Here is a 23,260-nt window from a genome sequence, read left to right as displayed (position 1 = left end):
TGTCCATGTGTTATGTATTTAAGATGTTATATTATGTTGTCCATGTGTTGACCTCTAGTAAAAATGAACAATTGCAAATCATACTGGGTCGTATTCTAGTGAGCTCTGCCCCAAAACAAGGCCAATAATAATACCCAGTGTGATTTGCAGTTCATTTTGGTTCATTTTCACAAATACATTGACATTTTGGTAATTTAGCACACACTCTTAGTCATAGCAAGTACAACATTTCTGTAAACCGTTACTGAGAATGGTGCTGCTGTTCGGGCCAGCTACTTGCAAATGTATTTTTGTATTTAAATACAAAATACATGTATTTCAATGAAATACTTTTCAATACAAGTATGGTATTTTGTCATAGAAAGAGAGAGAGAGAGAGAGAGAGAGAGAGAGAGATAGAAAGAGAGAGAGAGGGAGAGAGAGATTTGGAGCAAAATAGAGAGATAGGGAGATTTCGCGTGAAATAGAGAGATTTAGAGAGAGAGAGAGAGATTTGGTGTTTAAATATAGGAATAGGGAGAAATTTGGAGAGAAATAAAGAGAGAAAGATTTGGATAAAAATATAGAGATAGAGAAAGATTTTGAGAGAAAAGGAGAGAGAGACAGAGAGTGGGGGAGGCCCTCAGGGAAACAGATAGAGCGATCAGCTGCCGTCTCCTCTCAGTTGGGACTATGTTGTAAATGTTCACGCTGGAAGGTAGACTGGGAAAACAGTGCGTGGGACGCTTTATGTCTTTTCATTCTTCCCTCCCTCCCTCTCTATTTTCCCTTCATGATGTGAATCTCTGGGAGCTACCAGTCTTTCATCTTTTTTGGTCTTTTATTTTAGAACACCGCAAGCTTCTTTTCTTGTGCACACAAAATATCAGTTACCTCCACAGAGGGAGAAAACAAGAGCAACACAGCCCTCAGCGACAGACATATATCAAGGGAGACATTAGAATCCCAAAATGTATGGGGACTCGTTTTAACTATTTCCCTTCAGGAGCAGGGGAGCAAAGGGGAGCAAGGAACAAATATGGAACAGCTGCTGAGAAAAGAAAAGAGTAAAGCTAACCTGTACTCTCTCAAAGCGTCTCACTCAAACACACACAATCACACAGTCTCACGCAGTGTGGAGTAGGTACAAATAAACAAAGAGTCACAGCGCGCCACCTTGTATGGAGTCAAGCAGAAGCCCACATAACAGCCTTGATCTTAATTTGATCACCCTGTTGTTTAATTTGATCACACTGTTGCTGGACATCTTTCCTGCAATGCATGAAATGTAAAACTTGTAGTGTATTTGAGGTTTAAAAAGGCTTCTGAAGTTTGTATTTTCCACTTTGAGATTTCAGGCTTAATTTTATTTTTATTTTATTTTTTAAAATAGTATCAACCCCAACAAAAATGCCCATAATTTATAATCCACATAATAATTCACATTTTCAGTTGCTGCGGGATTATTTTCCTGCTGTAGCAAACTGGCTCAAATTAAGATTCTACATATGTATAGATTTCTAAGCCTCATTCAATATGACAAGCCTGAAAAGTGCTTCAATTATCCTGAGTGAAAAATCGAAACAAAAATCCATACTTGGCCACATCCAGGCCATAATACATATTTAATAGTGTGGTATTAATTATGAAGTACCTCCTCTCTACATTGGTTGGTCTGTCTAGGGGTTGAGTTGCTCAGGGCTAAGGCTGGGGTAGGGGTAGGGTGAGGCTGGGGTCTGTCTGTACCGCGGTAGATCAACACAGATGTAGCCCATGGGGAATGACTGCGGACGGCCGACAATTAGCAACATAATATATAATTGGTCCTAATATAGGACCAATGTTCCCTCTAATTTTCTTCTGCACAGAGCAAATTTCAGGTCTGCTGAGCTCACACTTGAACATTGTGAAAATTCTGTGCAACTTCTGGTGCGCTTTTACTGTGAACACTGAGGCTGTACCTTTTTTAAATGAGTTTTAACAGTGGCCAAGTAGGCTACTGTGGCTATTTGATCATAATGGAGGCCTATCAGAGTGGCTACCATCAAAAACCATGGAGAAAATGCATCCCATAACATTTTAACATGGAAATGGCTGTTCTATCATTCAGCCTACAGTAGCAGCCAATGTTGGGTGTTCAATGTAGACCTACATTCCATGAGACTTCTGAAAAAAACATGCAGGGCGTGACAACATGTTTATCCACTTGTCCTTCAGACAAGGAGGTGACTGAAACCACACTACAAAATTAAATACATCATTATTCCCATTCCATTATTACAGGGAATCAGACTGTAACGGTTTTCTGTATGTGAAGGAGAGTCGGACCAAAATGTGGCGTGTCTATTGCAATCCATGTTTAATGAAGTAACACACTAAACACAAACACTACCAAAACAATAAACTTAGCGAAAACCGAAACAGCCTATACTTGTGTAACCTAACAAAGAACAATGACATCAGGACACTAAGGACAATCACCCACGACAAACTCAAAGAATATGGCTGCCTAAATATGGTTCCCAATCAGAGACAACGATAAACACCTGCCTCTGATTGAGAACCACTTCAGACAGCCATAGACTTAGCTAGAACACCCCACTAGCTACAATCCCCATACATACACACCACATACAAAAACCCATGCCACACCCTGGCCTGACCAAATAAATAAAGATAAACACAAAATACTTCGACCAGGGTGTGACAGAACCCCCCCCCCCTAAGGTGCGGACTCCCGAACGCACCTCAAAACAATAGGGAGGGTCCGGGTGGGCGTCTGTCCATGGTGGCGGCTCCGGCGCGGGACGTGGACTCCACTCAATCAATGTCTTAGTCCCTCCTCCTCGCGTTCCTGGATAGTCCACCCTCGCCGCCGACCATGGCCTAGTAGTCCTCACCCAGAACCCCACTGGACTGAGGAGCAGCTCGGGACTGAGGGGAAGCTCAGGAGTGAGAGGAAGCTCAGGAGTGAGAGGAAGCTCAGGCAGGTTGATGAATCTACCAGATCCTGGCTGGTTGGCAGATCCTGGTCGACTGGCAGATCTGGAAGAGTCTGGTCGACTGGCAGATCTGGAAGAGTCTGGTCGACTGGCAGATCTGGAAGAGTCTGGTCGACTGGCAGATCTGGAAGAGTCTGGTCGACTGGCAGATCTGGAAGAGTCTGGTCGACTGGCAGATCTGGAAGAGTCTGGTCGACTGGCAGATCTGGGAGAGTCTGGTCGACTGGCAGATCTGGGAGAGTCTGGTCGACTGGCAGCTCTGGCTGCTCCATGCTGACTGGCTGCTCCATGATGACTGGCAGCTCTGGCTGCTCCATGCTGACTGGCTGCTCCATGCTGACTGGCAGCTCTGGCTGCTCCATGCTGACTGGCTGCTCCATGCTGACTGGCAGCTCTGGCTGCTCCATGCTGACTGGCTGCTCTGGCTGCTCCATGCTGACTGGCTGCTCTGGCTGCTCCATGCTGACTGGCTGCTCCATGCTGACTGGCTGCTCCATGCTGACTGGCGGCCCTGGCTGCTCCATGCTGACTGGCGGCCCTGGCTGCTCCATGCTGACTGGCGGCCCTGGCTGCTCCATGCTGACTGGCGGCCCTGGCTGCTCCATGCTAACTGGCGGCCCTGGCGGCTCCTTGCAGACTGGCAGCTCTGGCGGCTCCTTGCAGACTGGCAGCTCTGGCGGCTCCTTGCAGACTGGCAGCTCTGGCGGCTCCTTGCAGACTGGCAGCTTTGGTGGCATCCTGCAGACAGGCAGCTCTGGCGGCTCCTTGCAGACTGGCAGCTCTATGCAGACTGGCAGCTCCTTGCAGACTGGCAGCTCTATGCTAACTGGCAGCTCTATGCTAACTGGCAGCTCTATGCTAACTGGCAGCTCTATGCTAACTGGCAGCTCCTTGCAAACTGGCAGTTCTGAACAGGCGGGAGACTCCGGCAGCGCTGTAGAGAAGGAAGGCTCTAACAGCGCTAAACAGGCGGGAGACTCCGGCAGCGCTGTAGAGAAGGAAGGCTCTAACAGCGCTAAACAGGCGGGAGACTCCGACAGCGCTGGAGAGGAGGAGGGCTCCGACAGCGCTGGACAGGCGAGGCGCACTGTAGGCCTGATGCGTGGTGCTGGCACTGGTGGTACTGGGCCGAGGACACGCACAGGAAGCCTGGTGCGGGGAGCTGCTACCGGAGGGCTGGGGTGTGGAGGTGGCACAGGATGGGTTAGACCGTGAAGGCGTACTGGAGATCTTGAGAGCGGTGCTGGCACAGGACGTGCAAGGCTAGGGAGGTGCACAGGAGGCCTGGTACGTGAGACTGGCACCATCTTCACCAGCCGACTAACACGCACCTCAGGACGAGTATGGAGCGCTGACCCAGGTGCCATCAAATCCCCGACACGCTCCGTCGGGCGAATTCCATGTTTAAAACACCAACACAGCAACTCCCTCATTTCTCTCTCCTCCAATTTCCCCATTAACTCCTTCAGTCTCTGTTTCGCTCACCTCCAACACCGGCTCTGGTCTCCTCCTTGGCTCCTCACGATAAACAGGGAGAGTTGGCTCAGGTCTGGCTCCTGACTCTGCCACACTCTCCCTGAGCCCCCCCCCCAATAAATTTTTGGGGCTGACTATGGGGCCTCCGTCCGCGCCGCCTTGCTTGCTTCGCAAACTCCATTCTCCTATATCCTTCCGCGCACTGCTCCATCGAATCCCAGGCGGGCTCCGGCACTCTCCCTGGGTCGACCGCCCACCTGTCTATCTCCTCCCAAGAAGTATAGTCCATACTGTACTCCACTTTGGGCTGTTCTTGCCTGTTGACACGCTGCTTGGTCCCTTTGTGGTGGGTGATTCTGTAACGGTTTTCTTGATGAGAAGGAGAGTCGGACCAAAATGCGGCGTGTCTATTGCAATCCATGTTTAATGAAGTAACACACTAAACACAAACACTACCAAAACAATAAACTTAGCGAAAACCGAAACAGCCTATACTTGTGTAACCTAACAAAGAACAATGACATCAGGACACTAAGGACAATCACCCACGACAAACTCAAAGAATATGGCTGCCTAAATATGGTTCCCAATCAGAGACAACGATAAACACCTGCCTCTGATTGAGAACCACTTCAGACAGCCATAGACTTAGCTAGAACACCCCACTAGCTACAATCCCCATACATACACACCACATACAAAAACCCATGCCACACCCTGGCCTGACCAAATAAATAAAGATAAACACAAAATACTTCGACCAGGGTGTGACACAGACATATGATGATCTGCATATTGGCAACACTGCCCTTTTACAGAAAAAATAGCTATTTACCTTACTTGCTTTTCAAAGATGTCTAGAAATGTGCATGTTTTGTGCTCTTGTAGGAAGAAACCACTCCCCCATTGCCGACTTCAAATGATCTATAACAAGGCTAATAACTCACTAACTAGCAAAGGATATGAACAAATGTGCACATGTGGCTACATGCAGCTCTCGCTTTGATCTCAAAACCAGCACATCTACTGGCACAGATCCATATATGGCAATGGTCTATTTGCATATAGGAATAGAGTTGGGCCTGAGTCCTGCCTGTCAATGCAATAGAATCCTACTCCTATGTTCTGTTACTACAAGAACATCTCTTGCATGGTTCGGTATGTTGCATTGAAAGTGGCGAATATTGCGTTGATTCGATCACAATTCCCACAGCAGAGGGAAACGTTGATAGTGTTAACTAAAGGGTAAAACTAGAAGTGAAGTTCAATCTTGTGCTTCTCTGAGCAGGCTGATATTTCTTCTGTGCGGCAGTCCCGGGGGAGCTGCGCACCCGCGCGCGGTTTAGAGGAAATATTGCATAGGAGCCTGATCTGTTAGCTGGTGCCTGTAGCTTAGCTACATACTACATAGCACTAGGATGATTCTTGACTTTATTTTATGTAGATAGACCTCTTCCTATAAATACAATGGAAGATTCTAAGGCTGATATGCGCATTTACTGCAAACTAAGACAGTCCGAAGTTGTTGGGTATATTTCTGTGGTGACTTTATTTAGAGTTCTTGTTCAACCTTCACTGTGATGATGGGCAGACAGCTGTGGAACTGTATAAACTGAGATTAAAAGAAACACAAACACCTCTGTCAACACAGAATGACCTAGAAGAGGTTTTCTGTTGTAAAGCATGCAAGTGGATCGTCACACACACACACACACACACACACACACACACACACACACACACACACACACGCAGACACACACACACACACACGCAGACACACACACACACACACACACACACACACACACACACACACATGCAGACACACACACACACACACACACACACACGCAGACACACACAGACACACACTCACACACACCTCTTCACATCTCTTGTGCTATGTTTAGTGTGTGAGCATAGAACAACAAAAGCAAAGCGCTCCGCTCTGTGAAATTCTTTCTTTTGCTGGAGAGGTTTCTTTGTCCCTGCACCCACACACACTGGATATATCCCAAATGGTACCCAATTCCCTGCATAGGGCACTATGGGCCCTGGTCAACAGTAGTGCACTCTATAGGGAATAGGGAGCCATTTGGGACACAACCAATGCATCACACCCAGCACTCAGAACAATGAGGAGAGCTACTAACGTTGTCGGGGAAAGGTGTGGAAGGTTATATATGTGTGTATGTGTGTGTGTGTGCGTGTGTGTGTGCGTGTGCGTGTGTATGGAAAGGTGTGGAAGCAGTGTAGCCTCTAAAAGCACCTTTCAGCATTTTCACTGCCAGGAGAGAAACAACTAGAGAAATCATTTAAATAATAGTTGTTGTTCTATTGCCATATTAGACTAATGGGATGTTCCTGATCCAACACGTTACGGAGCGGTTGCTTGTTCTATGCATATGGTCTATTTTTATGTATAAGTAAATTCATCTACAGTATGCAGAATAGCTTTGTGTTCTATGATCATTGTTCTATGATTGGTATTGAGGCATTAGTCAGATTTGAGTCAGACAGTGCAGTATAGTGATAGTCTAGCAGTGTGTTAGCCTACAGCAGGGGTATTCAAACCCTGGAGTTCTGAAGTACAGCTGTTTTTCTGTTCCCAGGTCTAAATCTGATTAGAGTGGAAGAGTTAAAGAAAAGCAGTGGAACTGGCTTTGGGGACCTTATTTGAATTTGAGGGGCCTCTAGTTTCTAGTTCAAAAATGTTCCTCGAGGTTCAAACCAGAACCTTTTTATGATGGGAGGGTCTCAATTTTTATACTTTTTAATAATATATTGTAGAGGTGGCAGCCTATCAGATTGGAGATGTGGCTTTCAGATAGTTATTTTTGGTCACCCGTTAGCGTAAATGTTATTCCTTCTTATCATGTTAAGTTTGTACACTGCATATTAAAATATTCCTTGAATAGTTATGCATGTTACATACTCTAATATAATATAAACATTGCTGATCACATACAGTAATAAACTGGTAACTATTCCAACTTTGGGATTTGTATAGGCTCTCGAGGAACTCATACGCCTATGTTAGCCTCATTGAAGCCACAAAACTGTCAGATTTCAACCTTAATTATGATTTATTTTTTTTCACCTTTATTTAACCAGGTAGGCTAGTTGAGAATAAGTTCTCATTTACAACTGCGACCTGGCCAAGATAAAGCAAAGCAGTGTGACAAAAACAGCAACACAGAGTTACACATGGAATAAACAAACATACAGTCAATAATACAATAGAAAAAGTCTATATATAGTGTGTGCAATTGTGGTAGGATAAATTAGGTAAGGCATTAAATAGGCCATAGTGCCGAAATAATTATAATATAGCAATTAAACACTGGAGTGATAGATGTACAGAAGATGAATGTGCAAGTAGAGATACTGGGGTGCAAAGGAGCAAAATAGATAAATAAATAAACAGTATGGGGATGAGGTCGTTGGATGGGCTATTTACAGATGGGCTATGTTCAGGTGCAGTGATCTGTGAGCTGCTCTGACAGCTGGTGCTTAAAACTAGTGAGGGAGATATGAGTCTCCAGCTTTAGTGATTTTTGCAGTTCGATTCAGTCATTGGCAGCAGAGAACTGGAAAGAAAGGCTGCCAAAGGAGGAATTGGCTTTGGGGGTGACCAGTGAAATATACCTGCTGGAGCGAGTGCTGGTGACCAGTGACCTGAGATAAGGCGGAGCTTTACCTAGCAAAGACTTATAGATGAGCTGGAACCAGTGGGTTTGGCAACAAATATGTAGCGAGGACCAGCCAACGAGAGCATACTTTGTTGCGAAATAGGAAGCCGATTCTAGATGTAATTTTGGATTGGAGATGCATAATGTGAGTCTGGAAGGAGAGTTTACAGTCTAGCCAGACACCTAAGTATTTGTAGTTGTCCACATATTCTAAGTCAGAACCTTCCAGAATAGTGATGCTAGTCGGGCGGGCGGGTGCAGGCAGCGATTGGTTGAAAAGCATGCATTGAAGCTCGTCTGGAGGTCAGTTAACACAGTGTCCTAAGAAGGGCCAGGACAACAGGCCCTCTGATTTGACACACTGAACTCTGTCAGAGAAGTAGTTGGTGAACCAGGCGAGGCAGTCTTTTGAGAAACCAAGGCTGTTGAGTCTGCCGATAAGAATGTGGTGATTGACAGAGTTGAAAACCTTGGCTAGGTCGATGAATACAGCTGCACAGTATTGTCTCTTATCGATGGAGGTTATGATATCGTTTAGGACCTTGAGCGTGGCTGAGGTGCACCCATGACCTGCTCGGAAACCAGATTGCATAGCGGAGAAGGTACAGTGGGATTTCAAATGGTCGGTGATCTGTTTGTTAACTTGGCTTTCGAAGACCTTAGAAAGGCAGGGTAGAATAGATATTGGTCTGTAGCAGCTTGGGTCTAGAATGTCTCTCCCTTTGAAGAGGGGGATGACCACTGCAGCTTTCCAATCTTTGGGGATCTCAGACGATACGAAAGAGAGTTTGAACAGGCTAGTAATAGGGGTTGCAACAATTTTGGCGGATAATTTTAGAAAGAGAGGGTCCAAATTGTCTAGCCTGGCTGATTTGTAGGGGTCCAGATTTTGCAGCTCTTTCAGAACATCAGCTATCTGGATTTGGGTGAAGGAGAAATGGTGTCTTGGGCAAGTTGCTGTGGGTGGTGCAGGTCTGTTGACTGTTGGGGTAGCCAAGTGGAAAGCATGGCCAGCTGTAGAGAAATGGTTATTGAAATTCTCAATTATTGTGGATTTATCGGTGGTAACAGTGTTTCCTAGCCTCAGTGGAGTGGGCAGCTGGGAGGAGGTGCTCTTATTCTCCATGAACTTTACAGTGTCCCAGAACTTTTTGAAGTTTGTGCCACAGGATGCAAATTTCTGTTTGAAAACTAGCCTTTGCTTTCCTAACTGCCTGTGTACAATGGTTCCTAACTTCCCTGAAAAGTTGCATATCGCGAGGTTATTCGATGGTAATGCAGTATGCCACATGATGTTTTTGAGCTGGTCAAGGGCTGTCAGGTCTGGAGTGAACCAAGGGCCATATCTGTTCCTGCTTCTACATTTTTTTGAACGGGGCATGCTTATTTAAGATGGTGAGGAAAGCACTTTTAAAGAATAACCAGGCATCCTTTACTGACGAGATGAGGTCAATATCCTTCCAGGATACCCGGGCCGGGTCGATTAGAAAGGCCTGCTTGCTGAAGTGTTCTTGTGAGCGCTTGACAGTGATGAGGGGTGGTCGTTTGACTGCAGAACCATTTCGGACGCAGGCAATGAGGCAGTGATCGCTGAGATCCTGGTTGAAGACAGCAGAGGTGTATTTGGATGGCAGGTTGGTTAGGATGATATCTATGAGAGTACCCTTGTTTACGGATTTGGGGTTGTACCTGGTAGGTTCATTGATCATTTGTGTGAGATTGAGGGCATCAAGCTTAGATTGTAGGATGGCCAGGGTGTTAAGCATGTTCCAGGTTAGGTCATCTAACAGCACGAGCTCTGAAGATAGATGGGGGGCAATCAATTCACATATGGTGTCCAGGGCACAGCTGGTGGCAGAGGGTGGTCTATAGCAAGCGGCAACGGTGACAGACTTGTTTCCTGAAGGACGGACTTTTATAAGTAGAAGCTCAAATTGTTTGGACACAGACCTGGATAGTAAGACAGAAGTCTGCAGGCTATCGCTGCAGTAGATTGCAACTCCGCCCCCTTTGGCAGTTCTATCTTGTCGTAAAATGTTGTAGTTAGGGATGGAAATTTCAGGGTTTTTGGTGGTCTTCCTAAGCCAGGATTCAGACACGGCTAGGACATCCGGGTTGTCGGAGTGTGCTAAAGCAGTGAATAAAACAAACTTAGGGAGGAGGTTTCTAATGTTAACATGCATGAAACCAAGGCTTTTATGGTTACAGAAGTCAACAAATGAGAGCGCCTGGGGAATGGGAGTGGAGCTGGGCACTGCAGGGCCTGGATTAACCTCTACATCATCAGAAGAACAGAGGAAGAGTAGGATAAGGGTACGGCTAAAGGCTATCTTAACTGGTTGTCTAGTACGTTTGGAACAGAGACTAAAAGGTACATGTTTCTGGGCACTTTAGAATAGATTCAAGGCATAATGTAGACAAAAAGGTATGGTAGAATGTGAATACAGTGGAAGTAAACCTAGGCATTGAGTGATGATGAGAGAGATATTGTCTCTAGAAACATCATTTAAACCAGGTGAGGTCACCGCATGTGTGGGAGGTGGAACTAAACGGTTAGCTAAGGCATATTGAGCCGGGCTCAAAGCTCTACAGGGAGAGGCATGCGTAGCCGAGTGATCATAGGGGTCCAGTGAGTAGCTAGGCGGTCTGGAGACATGGCGATTCAGACAGCTAGCGGTGCCGGGGCTAGCAAGCTAGCAGAGGCGCCTTAGAGGGACGTCGCGACGGAAGAAGTCTGTTGTAGCCCCCTCGTGCAGTTACGTCGCCAGACCAATCGTGATGGATCAGCAGGGCTCTGTGTAGTAAAAGGGTCCAGGCCAATTGACAAAATAGGTATAATGGCCCAAGAAATTGGCCGATGGGCCTCTTCAGCTAACAGTCCGATATGCTCTAGATAGCTAGCGGGCCGCGGCTTGCAGGCTAGCATATGGGCATTCAGGGGACGTCACGACGGACGAGCCTGTTGAAAAAAAACCTTGGGCAGATTACATTGGTTGTCCAGTCGTGATGGATCAGCAGGGCTCCGTATCGGCTGTAAAAGGGGTCCAGGCCAATTGGCAAAATAGGTATTGTAGCCCAAGAAGTGGCTGATGGACCTCTTCAGCTAGCCGGGAGATGGGCCTAGCATAGGCTAGCTCCAGGCTAATTGGTACTTGCTTCGGGACAGTGACATTAGCCAGAAGTGGCCACTCGGATAGCAGCTAGCTACCTGCGATGGTCCAGGTGAAAAGGTTGAGAGCTTGCGGTAGGAATCCGGAGATATGGAGAAAAATAAGTCCGATATGCTCTGGTTTGAATCGCACTGTGCAAACTGGCAAGAGTTGTCCGGGCTAAAGGTTAGCTGATGGCCGCTAGCGGTGGCTAGCTGACTAGTAGCTAGTAGCTAGTTAGCTGGCTGGCTTCTGTTGGGGGTTCCGGTTTACAGGAAGAAAAAAAAAGAAATAGCAGATCCATACCACATTGGGTGAGACGGATTGCAGGAGAGTATGTTGATGTTGAGGTTAAGAAAAATATTTTAAAAATATAAGCGAAGAAAAAATATATAAAAAGATAAGACGAAGACACGTGTGATGACAATACAACAGAACAGATGAACAGGAATGACATTTACTCTTAACTGGTGGCCAAAATAAATATATCTTAAAGCCACACCCCTACTAAGCCATGCCTCCACTTTAGTAATCCTCCAGGAACCCGTCGCTAGATTGAACCATTAAGGGTTCCTCCAAGAACCCCTCAACTAACCGAAGGTGCAAATATGAACCATTGACTGGCAATAATTTCCTTCAGGATCTCCAGGGTTCCTCAAGTCACTACTGATTATAAGAGTCTATAGAACCCATACAAAACCAAATTCCTTAATTGTTATTGTTGTGTTAATTGACACATTGAATCAGGTGTGCTAGTCATGCAACAGCTGGGGCTCCCTGAGGAGAAAATTGAGGAACTACTGATTTAGTCAACTGCTCAAATGATACAAGGCCATACGTGAGTCTTTTACAAGACACCATCACTGGGCATTGTCATATGTAACATGTAATAGCATACCACAACAGATTAGATCAACTGGAATTACACTCACAGGTTTGAATATCGGTGACCGTGGCTGGGGGGAGACAGGGAGGGGAGGGTGATTGGAGGGGAGTCCAGTGGAATGGGGTATGGGAAGGGGAGGCGAGGGTGAATGGAAGGGAGTCCAGTGGTATGGGAAGGGGAGGTGAGGGTGAATGGAGGGGAGTCCAGTGGAATGGGGTATGGGAAGGGGAGGTGAGGGTGAATGTAGGGGAGTCCAGTGGTATGGGAAGGGGAGGTGAGGGTGAATGGAGGGGAGTCCAGTGGAATGGGAATGGGAAGGGGAGTTGAGGGTGAATGGATGGGAGTCCAGTGGTATGGGAAGGGGAGGTGAGGGTGAATGGAGGGCAGTCCAGTGGTATGGGAAGGGGAGGTGAGGGTGAATGGAGGGGAGTCCAGTGGTATGGGAAGGGGAGGTGAGGGTGAATGGAGGGGAGTCCAGTGGAATGGGAAGGGGAGGTGAGGGTGAATGGAGGGGAGTCCAGTGGTATGGGAAGGGGAGGTGAGGGTGAATGGAGGGGAGTCCAGTGGTATGGGAAGGGGAGGTGAGGGTGAATGGAGGGGAGTCCAGTGGTATGGGAAGGGGAGGTGAGGGTGAATGGAGGGGAGTCCAGTGGTATGGGAAGGGGAGGTGAAAGGGAGAAGCCTAGTGGAGCGGTGTACAGTGGTATGGGAAGGGGAGGTGAAAGGGAGAAGCCTAGTGGAGCGGTGTCCAGTGGTATGGGAAGGGGAGGTGAAAGGGAGAAGCCTAGTGGAGCGGTGTACAGTGGTATGGGAAGGGGAGGTGAAAGGGAGAAGCCTAGTGGAGCGGTGTCCAGTGGTATGGGAAGGGGAGGTGAAAGGGAGAAGCCTAGTGGAGTGGTGTAGCCCATGTAAATAGCAGTTGTCAGTAAGCATAGGCTCGAAGCATTCCATTTCATGAGAACAGCATTTATTCTTCAACTGGAAACAATAAGCCCAATCAGGCCTCCATGACAACATAACAAATACCAGAGTAGTCTAATACATTCTTAGTTTTGGGTTAAGCTCAGGTAAATCAATTAGATTCATCTATATTTCCATATTGTTAAGTCCTATTCTGATAGACCAAGGGGTATTCAATTAATTGGAATGACTGTTGTTCAATTGGTAATATACATTTTTGTCTTCTAATAGAAAGTAATCCAAACGTTACATTACTGATTACAATTATGGACGCTGGTAACCATAACAGATTACATTTAGGAAGTAACCTACCCAACTCTGTTAGTGTGTTTGCAGTGGTTGGATAATGTGAATATGAGTGCTGTTGTGGAAGATATAATTTGTAACAGTTTGATGAGTTCTCTCTGCCCGCTGCATGAACCACACATCAAACGCAGCTCTACCTACTTTCCCTTTCAGTAACAGTCAAATGAACCGACATAACTTTAATCCACACTAATCTCTCCCTTCAGTGAAGAGAGAGGATAGGACCCTAACAGTGCACTACACTATATAGGGAATAGGGTTCCATTTTGGATGCACTCATCTCCTATGGGCCCTGGTCAAAAGTAGTGCACTATTTAGGAAATATATATAACTGACAACACGTAAAACTAAACGATGTGTTAAGTTTTAATGATATATTCTCCAATGAGAAGAGGAGGCTGTGTGAGTCACTAATAATACAGGACAGAGTATTTAATGAGTGTTTATGAGCCTAACTGTCATGCTGTTTCAGAATAGAACTACACATGGCTATTTAAACTGGAGGTTTTTAGACCTGTTATCTGTGCTACCGCTCTCTCTCCCTCTCTCTCCCTCTCTCTTTCTCTCTCTCTCTCCCTTTCTCTCTCTCTCTTTCTCTCTCCCTTTCTCTCTCTTTCGCTTTCTCTCCCTCTTTCTCTTTCGCTCTCTTTCTCTTTCACTCTCTTTCTCTCCCTCTACCGCTAACTCTCTCTTTCTCTCCCTTTCTCTCCCTTTCTCTCCCTCTCTCATTCACGTTCTTTCTCTCTCTTTCGCTATCTCTCTCTTTCTCCCTCTCTCCCTCTCTCGCCCCACTCCCTCTCCATTTCTCTTCCTCTCTCTCTCTCTCTGACTTTCTCTCTCCACACCTCTCTCTCTCTCTCTCCCTCTCTCTCTCTCTCTCTCTCTCTCTCTCTCTCTCCCTCTCTCTCTCTCTCTCTCTCTCTCTCTCTCTCTCTCTCTCTCTCTCTCTCAGACATGTAAAGGATACTACCATCAAAGGGTTCCTCCTTTCCTCCCCTCTCCTAGCACAGCAACTGGCTGGTCGCTGCTCAAACTCACTGCTGCTCACCACTTATGTCTTACATCTAACACACGCTGTTATCACAGAGCCTTCACAGAGCTGGTGAAGGTGTTTTGTTCAGAACATCAGCAGGCCCTCACACATGACTCTGGTTGTGTGTGTGTGTGTGTGTGTGTGTGTGTGTGTGTGTGTGTGTGTGTGTGTGTGTGTGTGTGTGTGTGTGTGTGTGTGTGTGTGTGTGTGTGTGTGTGTGTGTGTGTGTGTGTGTGTGTGTGTAAAGGTGTTTTATATTCACTCAGAAACTCCTCTGTTGTAAAACTGTTGGCTGATTAAAGTGTCCTAACAGTTTGGTGTGATAGCGTTTGTTTGATCTGCATGGATCTGAGTATCGCTGACTTTTGTCATGTTGCCAAAAGAAGAAGTGCTGACTGAGCTGAATCTTAATGATCCACATCTGTTTGAACAATCTTTAAACATGAGAACTTATGTTGTCTTTTTCATCTCTTTCACAGCTAACTCCAGTCTTCTGGGAGGTGGTGGAGGTGAGTGTTTGTCCTCCTCATTTTGGGGGTGAATTTTCATGGCGCTGCCCATGCTGTTCACACTGACGCCCACGCCCACACACACACACTCCTCATCTCCCCATCGTAATAAAACAAAGTAATCCTATCATTAGTTCTATACCATAGACATGTCTGTCTAATAGACCTAGATATTTATTTATCCATTAGTATACCGTGGACTGTAGTGTCTGTGTCTCTCTGAGTGCTTCTGTTAAATGGGACTGAATGCATTAGTGCCAACACATCAGAGCGAAGCATTACGCGGGGTGCGGTAACCATGCAGACTGACTGTGCCGTGTCATGGCCAGACGTGATGGTCATTACTTTACTGGCCTGTCCAGGCCTGTTATTATCAAAGAAGCTGAGGAAATCTGAGGCGGCCGACCGTGGCTATGGGGAGACGGGAAGGGAGGGGAGTCCAGTGGAATGGGGTATGGGGGAGGTGAAAGGGAGGAGCCTAGTGGAGCTGGGTAGCCTAACACAAACCCAGGGGTTCCTCTTCTAGAAATGTGGTACTTACCCTGACATGATTGAAATAATGGTTCCTTGGTATATTGGGCGGGGGGAGTTGGGCTTGAAGTGTCATCCTAATTAGCTGTGGAATTCTGATCTGTGGGTTGAAGGGGGAATCTATGGTATCTAGCAGTCGTACGAAGATGAAAACAAGGTCATTTCTTCAGCTTCATGTCTTATCTGTTATCTGACTGTTTATCCATCTGTGTTTGGGTGTTTGCAGACATCTCTCTCTCTCTCTCGCTCTACACTCTTATATGATATATCTGGGTTATTTATTTATCCCATCTTAGGAGACAATTAGTTAGTTCTTGATATATACAATTGCTGAGCTGAAACCCTACCCACGTCTAATCACGCTCTGTCCCAAGTGGCTCTCATCTTATCTGATACATGGTTAGACCTCGGCTCTCAGCAGCCATATTGCGTCGCTTCAGTGTGCAGTTCTCCAGAACTTTAGCTAGTGACAGAGAGAGACCTTTAGCAACACGTTAATCAAGGTTAATAAATGTGTGCATGTGTGTGCCTGTGTGCGTTTGCATGCGTGCAAGTGATTGGGATCAGAGGTCAGAAAAATGTATCTCCGTAACCAAAGTGGACTCACTCAAGCACTTCTCAATGATGTCTAATGTAACACTAAACATTGGCTTCTTGATTGCCATCGCTCTGCTCCTCTTCACCTCTCAATTATGTTTTACATAACCAATGTATGTTGCAATCGCTGCTTTGGTTAAGTTTCCCTGGCACTGTTTCCAAATGCATTTGTGGTACAAATCCCATTCAAGTTATGGGACTGATATTACATTTTTTCACGCATCATGTTCAAATCATCTATAATAAATTGTAGATACTTTTGATGATTTGGAAATGACGCACAAAACAAGCTTATATTGGCTCCATGACTTGAATGAGATTTGTGCCACAAGACATTAAAACGTAATTCAACAATATTCAAAAATGGGTTGAACTGAGAAGGAAATTGCTACATTTATTAGAAAATGCATTAACTTGCCCAAGATTATCATACGACATGAAGAAAATGCAACAGTGATTTGTATTTTCTTTCAACTTTCTGAAGATTGTCACGCCCTGACCATAGAGTGCCTTTGTTTCTCTATGGTGTAGTAGGTCAGGGCGTGACTAGGGGGTATTCTAGTTTATAATTTCTATGTTGTGTTCTAGTTTATATTTTCTATGTTGGTGTTTTGTAAGATTCCCAATTAGAGGCAGCTGGTAATCGTTGTCTCTAATTGAGGATCATATTTAAGTAGCTATTTTTCCCACCTGTGTTTGTGGGATATTGTTTTGTGTTTGTGCACCACATAGTCACCTTTAGTTGTTCGATTATTGATTGATTGATTGATTGATTGATTGATTGATTGATTGATTGATTGATTGATTGATTGATTGATTGTGTTTTGTTTAAGGTCCTCTTTGAATTAAATATGTGGAACTCCTTGGTGCCGTTCTTACGACAGCCTTGACAAAGGTGCAACAGCACAGGAATGCCCCTGTCTGTGTGTGCGTGTTTCTCTACCACTTTGTCTAGCTGTTAACGTTGATGCTAATGTAATGACAACTGTCTAGCCGTTAGCGATGATGCTAATGTAATGACAACTGTCTAGCCGTTAGCGATGATGCTAATGTAATGACAACTGTCTAGCCATTAGCTATGATGCTAATGTAATGACAACTGTCTAGCCGTTAGCGATGATGCTAATGTAATGACAACTGTCTAGCCGTTAGCGATGATGCTAATGTAATGACAACTGTCTAGCCATTAGCTATGATGCTAATGTAATGACAACTGTCTTGCCGTTAGCGATGATTCTAATGTAATGACAACTGTCTAGCCGTTAGTGATGATGCTAATGTAATGACAACTGTCTAGCCGTTAGCGATGATGCTAATGTAATGACAACTGTCTAGCCGTTAGCGATGATGCTAATGTAATGACAACTCTCTAGCCGTTAGCGATGATGCTAATGTAATGACAACTTTCTAGCTGTTAGCAATGATGCTAATGTAATGACAACTCTCTTCTGGTAGATTGAAAGTTCCTCAAAACCTTCTCAATTACATGTTACAGTAATTACAAAGTAGCCTATCCCTACCTGGCAAAATTATTTGATTATTTGAATTAATCCAGTGACAATTTGTTTTGCAAACTCTGCAATCACATGAGCGCTACAGAAACATTGCTAACCAAACAACGGTCTCTGGCTTGTGCTCAGTTGAATTAAAGGGTAACTACACCCACAAAAATCTACATTGGTTAGATCTTTCCAGACCTCAAAAGTGGTCTCCTGATGTTGTTTAAGAATCGTTGTGGACTTAGAACATCCAATTATGTAATTTCTTTATAATAAAGTGTCATTTTTTTGGTGAAAACCTGAAATAAAAATCACATCGAAAACATGGAAAAACTAAACGGAGAAAATGCAATATGGGAAAAACGGAATCAGGCAGAACATTTTATGAATTTTATAGGGCCCTAGTCTTCCCTTACGGAAAAAAACACGTTTTTCATATGTAACATTTTATGATTTTTATAGGGCCCTAGTCTTCCCTTACGGAAAAAAACACATTTTTCATATGTAACATTTTATGATTTTTATAGGGCCCTAGTCTTCCCTTACGGAAAAAAAACACATTTTTCATATGTAACATTTTATTTTACATGTGAAATGTTGGTTTTGAAAAAAGTTTCACGTGGCTATTTTTCACATGATATTTCACAGGTTGTCACGTTCTGACCTTAGTTCTTTTGTTTTGTCTTTGTTTTAGTATGGTCAGGGCGTGAGTTGGGTGGGTTGTCTATGTTAGTTTTTCTATGATTTGGTATTTCTGTGTTTGGCCTGGTATGGTTCTCAATTAGAGGCAGCTGTCAATCGTTGTCCCTGATTGAGAACCATATTTAGGTAGCCTGTTTTCTATTGTGTTATCGTGGGTGATTATGTTCTGTGTTTTATGTATGCCCCGTACAGGACTGTTTCGGTTTCATTTCGTTGTCTTTGTTGTTTTATTATTTAGTGTTCTGAGTTATAAATAAATATAATGAACACTTACCACGCTGCGCATTGGTCCTCCGGTCCTTCTTACTACTCCTCCTCAGAAGAGGAGGACGAGAATCGTTACACAGGTGATGCCCTGCAAACAAAATTGAGTTGTTAGGATGTCCCTGGAACTTCACATAGTGTTTTTAACTTACAGTATATATTTGACATACATGACTACATTGTGTATGTTTATTTATACTGTAATTCTAATTCAACATGTCCTCACCTGGGATTTGAACCCACAACTTCTTGGTTGAAGGCATTTCAATCTTCCTGATACGCCAGCATGTCTGTGTCAATTTCAGATTTCACAACACTTTGGACTTCAAAGTAAATCTCAGCTTCGTAAAAAATATACTGAAGAAAAACTATTATCTTTATCATAGTGATTCAGGATTATCATTAAAACAGAATAATATATCCTCCCAAAACATTATTTAGACAACTATACAGAAAACCCTCAAACTGCTTAAATAAGTCAATTAAATCAATGATGAGAGTTTAGTCAGAATAACTGATACCTAAAATAGCAGTGCAGATGGTAGGTGTGGAGATATTGTAGGTCATGTGTAGGGGACTTCACCGAATGCCACACACTTTGTGGGGCAGCAGAAAGCTTGGCGTACCCTAAATGTAGAGGTCGTGACTTCAAATCTCAGGTGGCATCATACTGAGAAGTCAGCACTAAGAAATCATGTCAAATGTAATCATATTGATTAAGGATGTGTACCACTTACCTTAAAACCCCATACCATGACAAACTTTCATGTAAAACATCCAGCTCTCATATGTAGAATTGCATTTTCACATGTGAAAAACATTCACATGTTGTCATGAGTAGTGTCATGGTATCACATGTTGTCATGTGTAGTGTCATGGTATCACATGTTGTCATGTGTAGTGTCATGGTATCACATGTTGTCATGTGTAGTGTCATGGTATCACATGTTGAAATGTTGCATCCTCATGTTGTCACATTTATTTCACGAGATCATGTTTTCACATGTGCTCAAATGTGTAGTTTCATGTCGTCACATGTTACTTTGACATGTTTCACATTAACTTCCTATGAGAACTCATGTGAAATTCATGTGGTTCTTCATGTGAGATTACTTTTTAAGTCACATGTTACTTTGACATGTTTCACATTAACTTCCTATGAGAACTCATGTGAAATTCATGTGGTTCTTCATGTGAGATTACTTTTTAAGTCACATGTTACTTTGACATGTTTCACATTAACTTCCTATGAGAACTCATGTGAAATTCATGTGGTTCTTCATGTGAGATTACTTTTTAAGTCACATGTTACTTTGACATGTTTCACATTAACTTCCTATGAGAACTCATGTGAAATTCATGTGGTTCTTCATGTGAGATTACTTTTTAAGTCACATGTTACTTTGACATGTTTCACATTAACTTCCTATGAGAACTCATGTGAAATTCATGTGAGATTACTTTAATAGCTTGAGTCAGGAGGCCTAAAGGCTACACACTGTTGTATTCACTAATTGCCTTCCCCTGATGTTACTCCTCATAAATAAACCAATCAACTGACACAATCTAAGCCAATTAACCTTGCTAAAATATGACAATAAGACAGTTGGTTCTGTGCCTAGTGTACAATATGCGTCGGAACACTTTGTTTTTGTCTGACTCCTGACTACTACAGTATGTTAAAGGCTGGAGGAGTCGTGTGGACTAATTCTTCTTCTTCCTACCATCTCTGGTCCAGGATCTATTGTTGAAGGCTGAGGTGGTAGTAGAAACCTGTTTGAGTGGTGAGGAATATAGGTTATCTGACTGGCTCTGCCTCTAGAATAATGTTTTCTTAAAACAAAGCTCTCTATCTTCTCTCGTTTATCTGTGTGTGGCCTATACACTGTCTTTATCTGGCACTCTCTTTATCATTCTGAGGTGGTTGCTATGTAAACGTGTTTTCTTTTCTCTCATTCTCTCTCTATCTCTCTCTCTGCCTCTCTCACCTCTCTCTCTCTCTCTGCCTCTCTCACCTCTCTCTCTCTCTTCCCCTCTCTCTCTCTCACCTCTCTCTGCCTCTCTCACCTCTCTCTCTCTCTCTCTCTCTTCCTCTCTCTCTCTCTCTCTCTCTGCCTCTGTCACCCTCTCTCTCTCTCTCTCTCTCTCTCTCTCTCTCTCTCTCTCTCTCTTCCTCTCTCTCTCTTGCTTACCCTGTCCTCCTATCATCTAGCATGTGAAGTCGTGAGTTCGACCTCCTGCCATGACTGTGTGTGTGTGTGTGTGTGTGTGTGTGTGTGTGTGTGTGTGTGTGTGTGTGTGTGTGTGTGTGTGTGTGTGTGTGTGTGTGTGTGTGTGTGTGTGTGTGTGTGTGTGTGTGTGTGTGTGTGCGCGCGTGTGTGTGCGCGTGTGTGTATGTATGTGTGTGTGTGTGAGAGATGTAAACATGGATCCATGGGTGTGCTCTTGCTCATCTTATAAAAGGATCCTCTTATCTTAGACCTGTCCAGACCAGACTGGGTGCTGTGAGTGGAGGCTCAGGTTCACAGCTGGCAGGATGATCTATCACTATTATACTGGACCTTACCCAGCTCACCAGAGGCTTGGTGTGTGGTCTCAGCTCTATTTAGTGTTGTTGTCTATCAAATTGTATAGACTACTACTTGCTCTCTGTTCTCTCTCCTCTGGCAAAGGACCAACTCACACTGGCACAAGCACATGGCAGGCACACACAGAGGAGCAGGTGGTTGGATAGCTCTTTAATGGTTTTGTCAGGATGAGCTACAGCTTTTGTCAAAATTAACTTTTTGTAGAAGGTTAGGATAACTAATGTAGCAGGTTAGGATAACTAATGTAGCAGGTTAGGATAACTAATGTAGCAGTTTAGGATAATTATGTTAAGGTTAGGACAAGTTTAGGGTTTGCTAAAATGCAAAAAAAAACTACTTTTGATGTCAATTTCACAAAAGCTGTATCCCATCTAAACATGACCCTCTGTAACAATGTGGAAGTGCACCTAGAGTATTATTAGCTGTTTGATGTTAAACAAATATATTAAGCAGCATCACAATATAACGTTAACACTGTAGTCATCTCCGTCACATTTTGTAAGACCTTTGAAAACTGAATTTAAGACATTTTAAGACTTATTAAGGCCTTTCAATCATACAAATGTATTTAAAATGACAACTTTTTAAGGATCTGCAGACACCCTGTCATCATTATTCCCACATTTGTAAATGTGAGTTACCTAGCTATTCACACATTTATAAATATTCACTTATTTTAAAGTATGTAATAATGAATAATGATTAATATTTAATAATGATTCATAATGATTTACTAATCATTAGTTAAGTATTTTTGCATGGCTTCAACTAAAGTATGGGACATTTATAAATACTTTATAAATGTTTAGAATTTCTTACAAAAATATAGCTCCTTAAGGTCGCAAAATGGCCCCTAAAACATATCAATGGTTAAACATAAACACACAATACAGAATATGTTTTATTTATTTTTATTTCACCTTTATTTCACCAGGTAGGCAAGTTGAGAACCAGTTCTCATTTACAATTGCGACCTGGCCAAGATAAAGCGAAGCAGTTTGACACATACAACAACACAGAGTTACATATGGAGTAAAACAAACATACAGTCAATAATACAGTAGAATAATACGTCTATATACAATGTGAGCAAATGAGGTGAGATAAGGGAGGTAAAGGCAAAAAAAAGGCCATGGTGGCGAAGTAAATACAATATAGCAAGTAAAGCACTGGAATGGTATATATGCAGTGGAAGAATGTGCAAAGTAGATATAGAAATAATGGGGTGCAAAGGAGCAAAATAAATAAATAAATACAGTAGGGGGAGAGGTAGTTGTTTTGGCTAAATTATAGATGGGCTATGGACAGGTACAGTAATCTGTGAGCTGCTCTGACAGCTGGTGCTTAAAGCTAGTGAGGGGGATAAGTGTTTCAGAGATTTTTGTAGTTTGTTCCAGTCATTGGCAGCAGAGAACTGGAAGGAGAGGCGGCCAAAGAAAGAATTGGTTTTGGGGGTGACCAGAGAGATATACCTGCTGGATCGCATGCTACAGGTGGGTGCTGATATAGTGACCAGCGAGCTGAGATAAGGGGGGACTTTACCTAGCAGGGTCTTGTAGATGACCTGGAGCCAGTGGGTTTGGCGACGAGTATGAAGCGAGGGCTAGCCAACGAGAGAGTACAGGTCGCAGTGGTGAGTAGTATATGGGGCTTTGGTGACAAAATGGATGGCACTGTTATAGACTGCTGGATCCAATTTATTGAGTAGGGTATTGGAGGCTATTTTGTAAATGACATCGCCAAAGTCGATAATCGGTAGGATGGTGAGTTTTACAAGGGTATGTTTGGCAGTATGAGTGAAGGATGCTTTGTTGTGAAATAGAAAGCCAATTCTAGATGTATGTTTTAATTGGAGATGTTTGATGTGAGTCTGGAAGGAGAGTTTACAGTCTAACCAGACACTTAGCTATTTGAAGTTGTCCACATATTCTAAGTCAGAACCGTCCAGAATGGTGATATTGGACGGGCGGGCAGGTGCAGGCAGCGATCGGTTGAAGAGCATGCATTTAGTTTTACTTGTATTTAAGAGCAATTGGAGGCCACGGAAGGAGAGTTGTATGGCATTGAAGCTCGCCTGGAGGGTT

General features: G+C 43.9%; 1 protein-coding gene across 2 annotated transcripts in view; it reads left to right on the top strand.

Moving 5' to 3' along the window:
* The window catches only part of macrod2 (mono-ADP ribosylhydrolase 2), a 1,190,608-nt gene that overhangs the window by 320,752 nt on the left and 846,596 nt on the right, over positions 1-23,260 (top strand). For both annotated transcript variants that reach the window (XM_036960545.1, XM_036960544.1), the window contains exon 4: positions 14,966-14,995. In XM_036960545.1, coding sequence (XP_036816440.1) covers positions 14,966-14,995 — 30 coding nt within the window. The remainder of the gene's footprint in view (positions 1-14,965; positions 14,996-23,260) is intronic.

The sequence above is a fragment of the Oncorhynchus mykiss genome, chromosome 23 (genome assembly GCF_013265735.2).
Source record: "Oncorhynchus mykiss isolate Arlee chromosome 23, USDA_OmykA_1.1, whole genome shotgun sequence".
Taxonomy (NCBI): domain Eukaryota; kingdom Metazoa; phylum Chordata; class Actinopteri; order Salmoniformes; family Salmonidae; genus Oncorhynchus; species Oncorhynchus mykiss.
The sequence above is the reverse complement of the archived record's forward strand: the minus strand, read 5'-3'. Positions and strand labels throughout refer to the sequence as shown.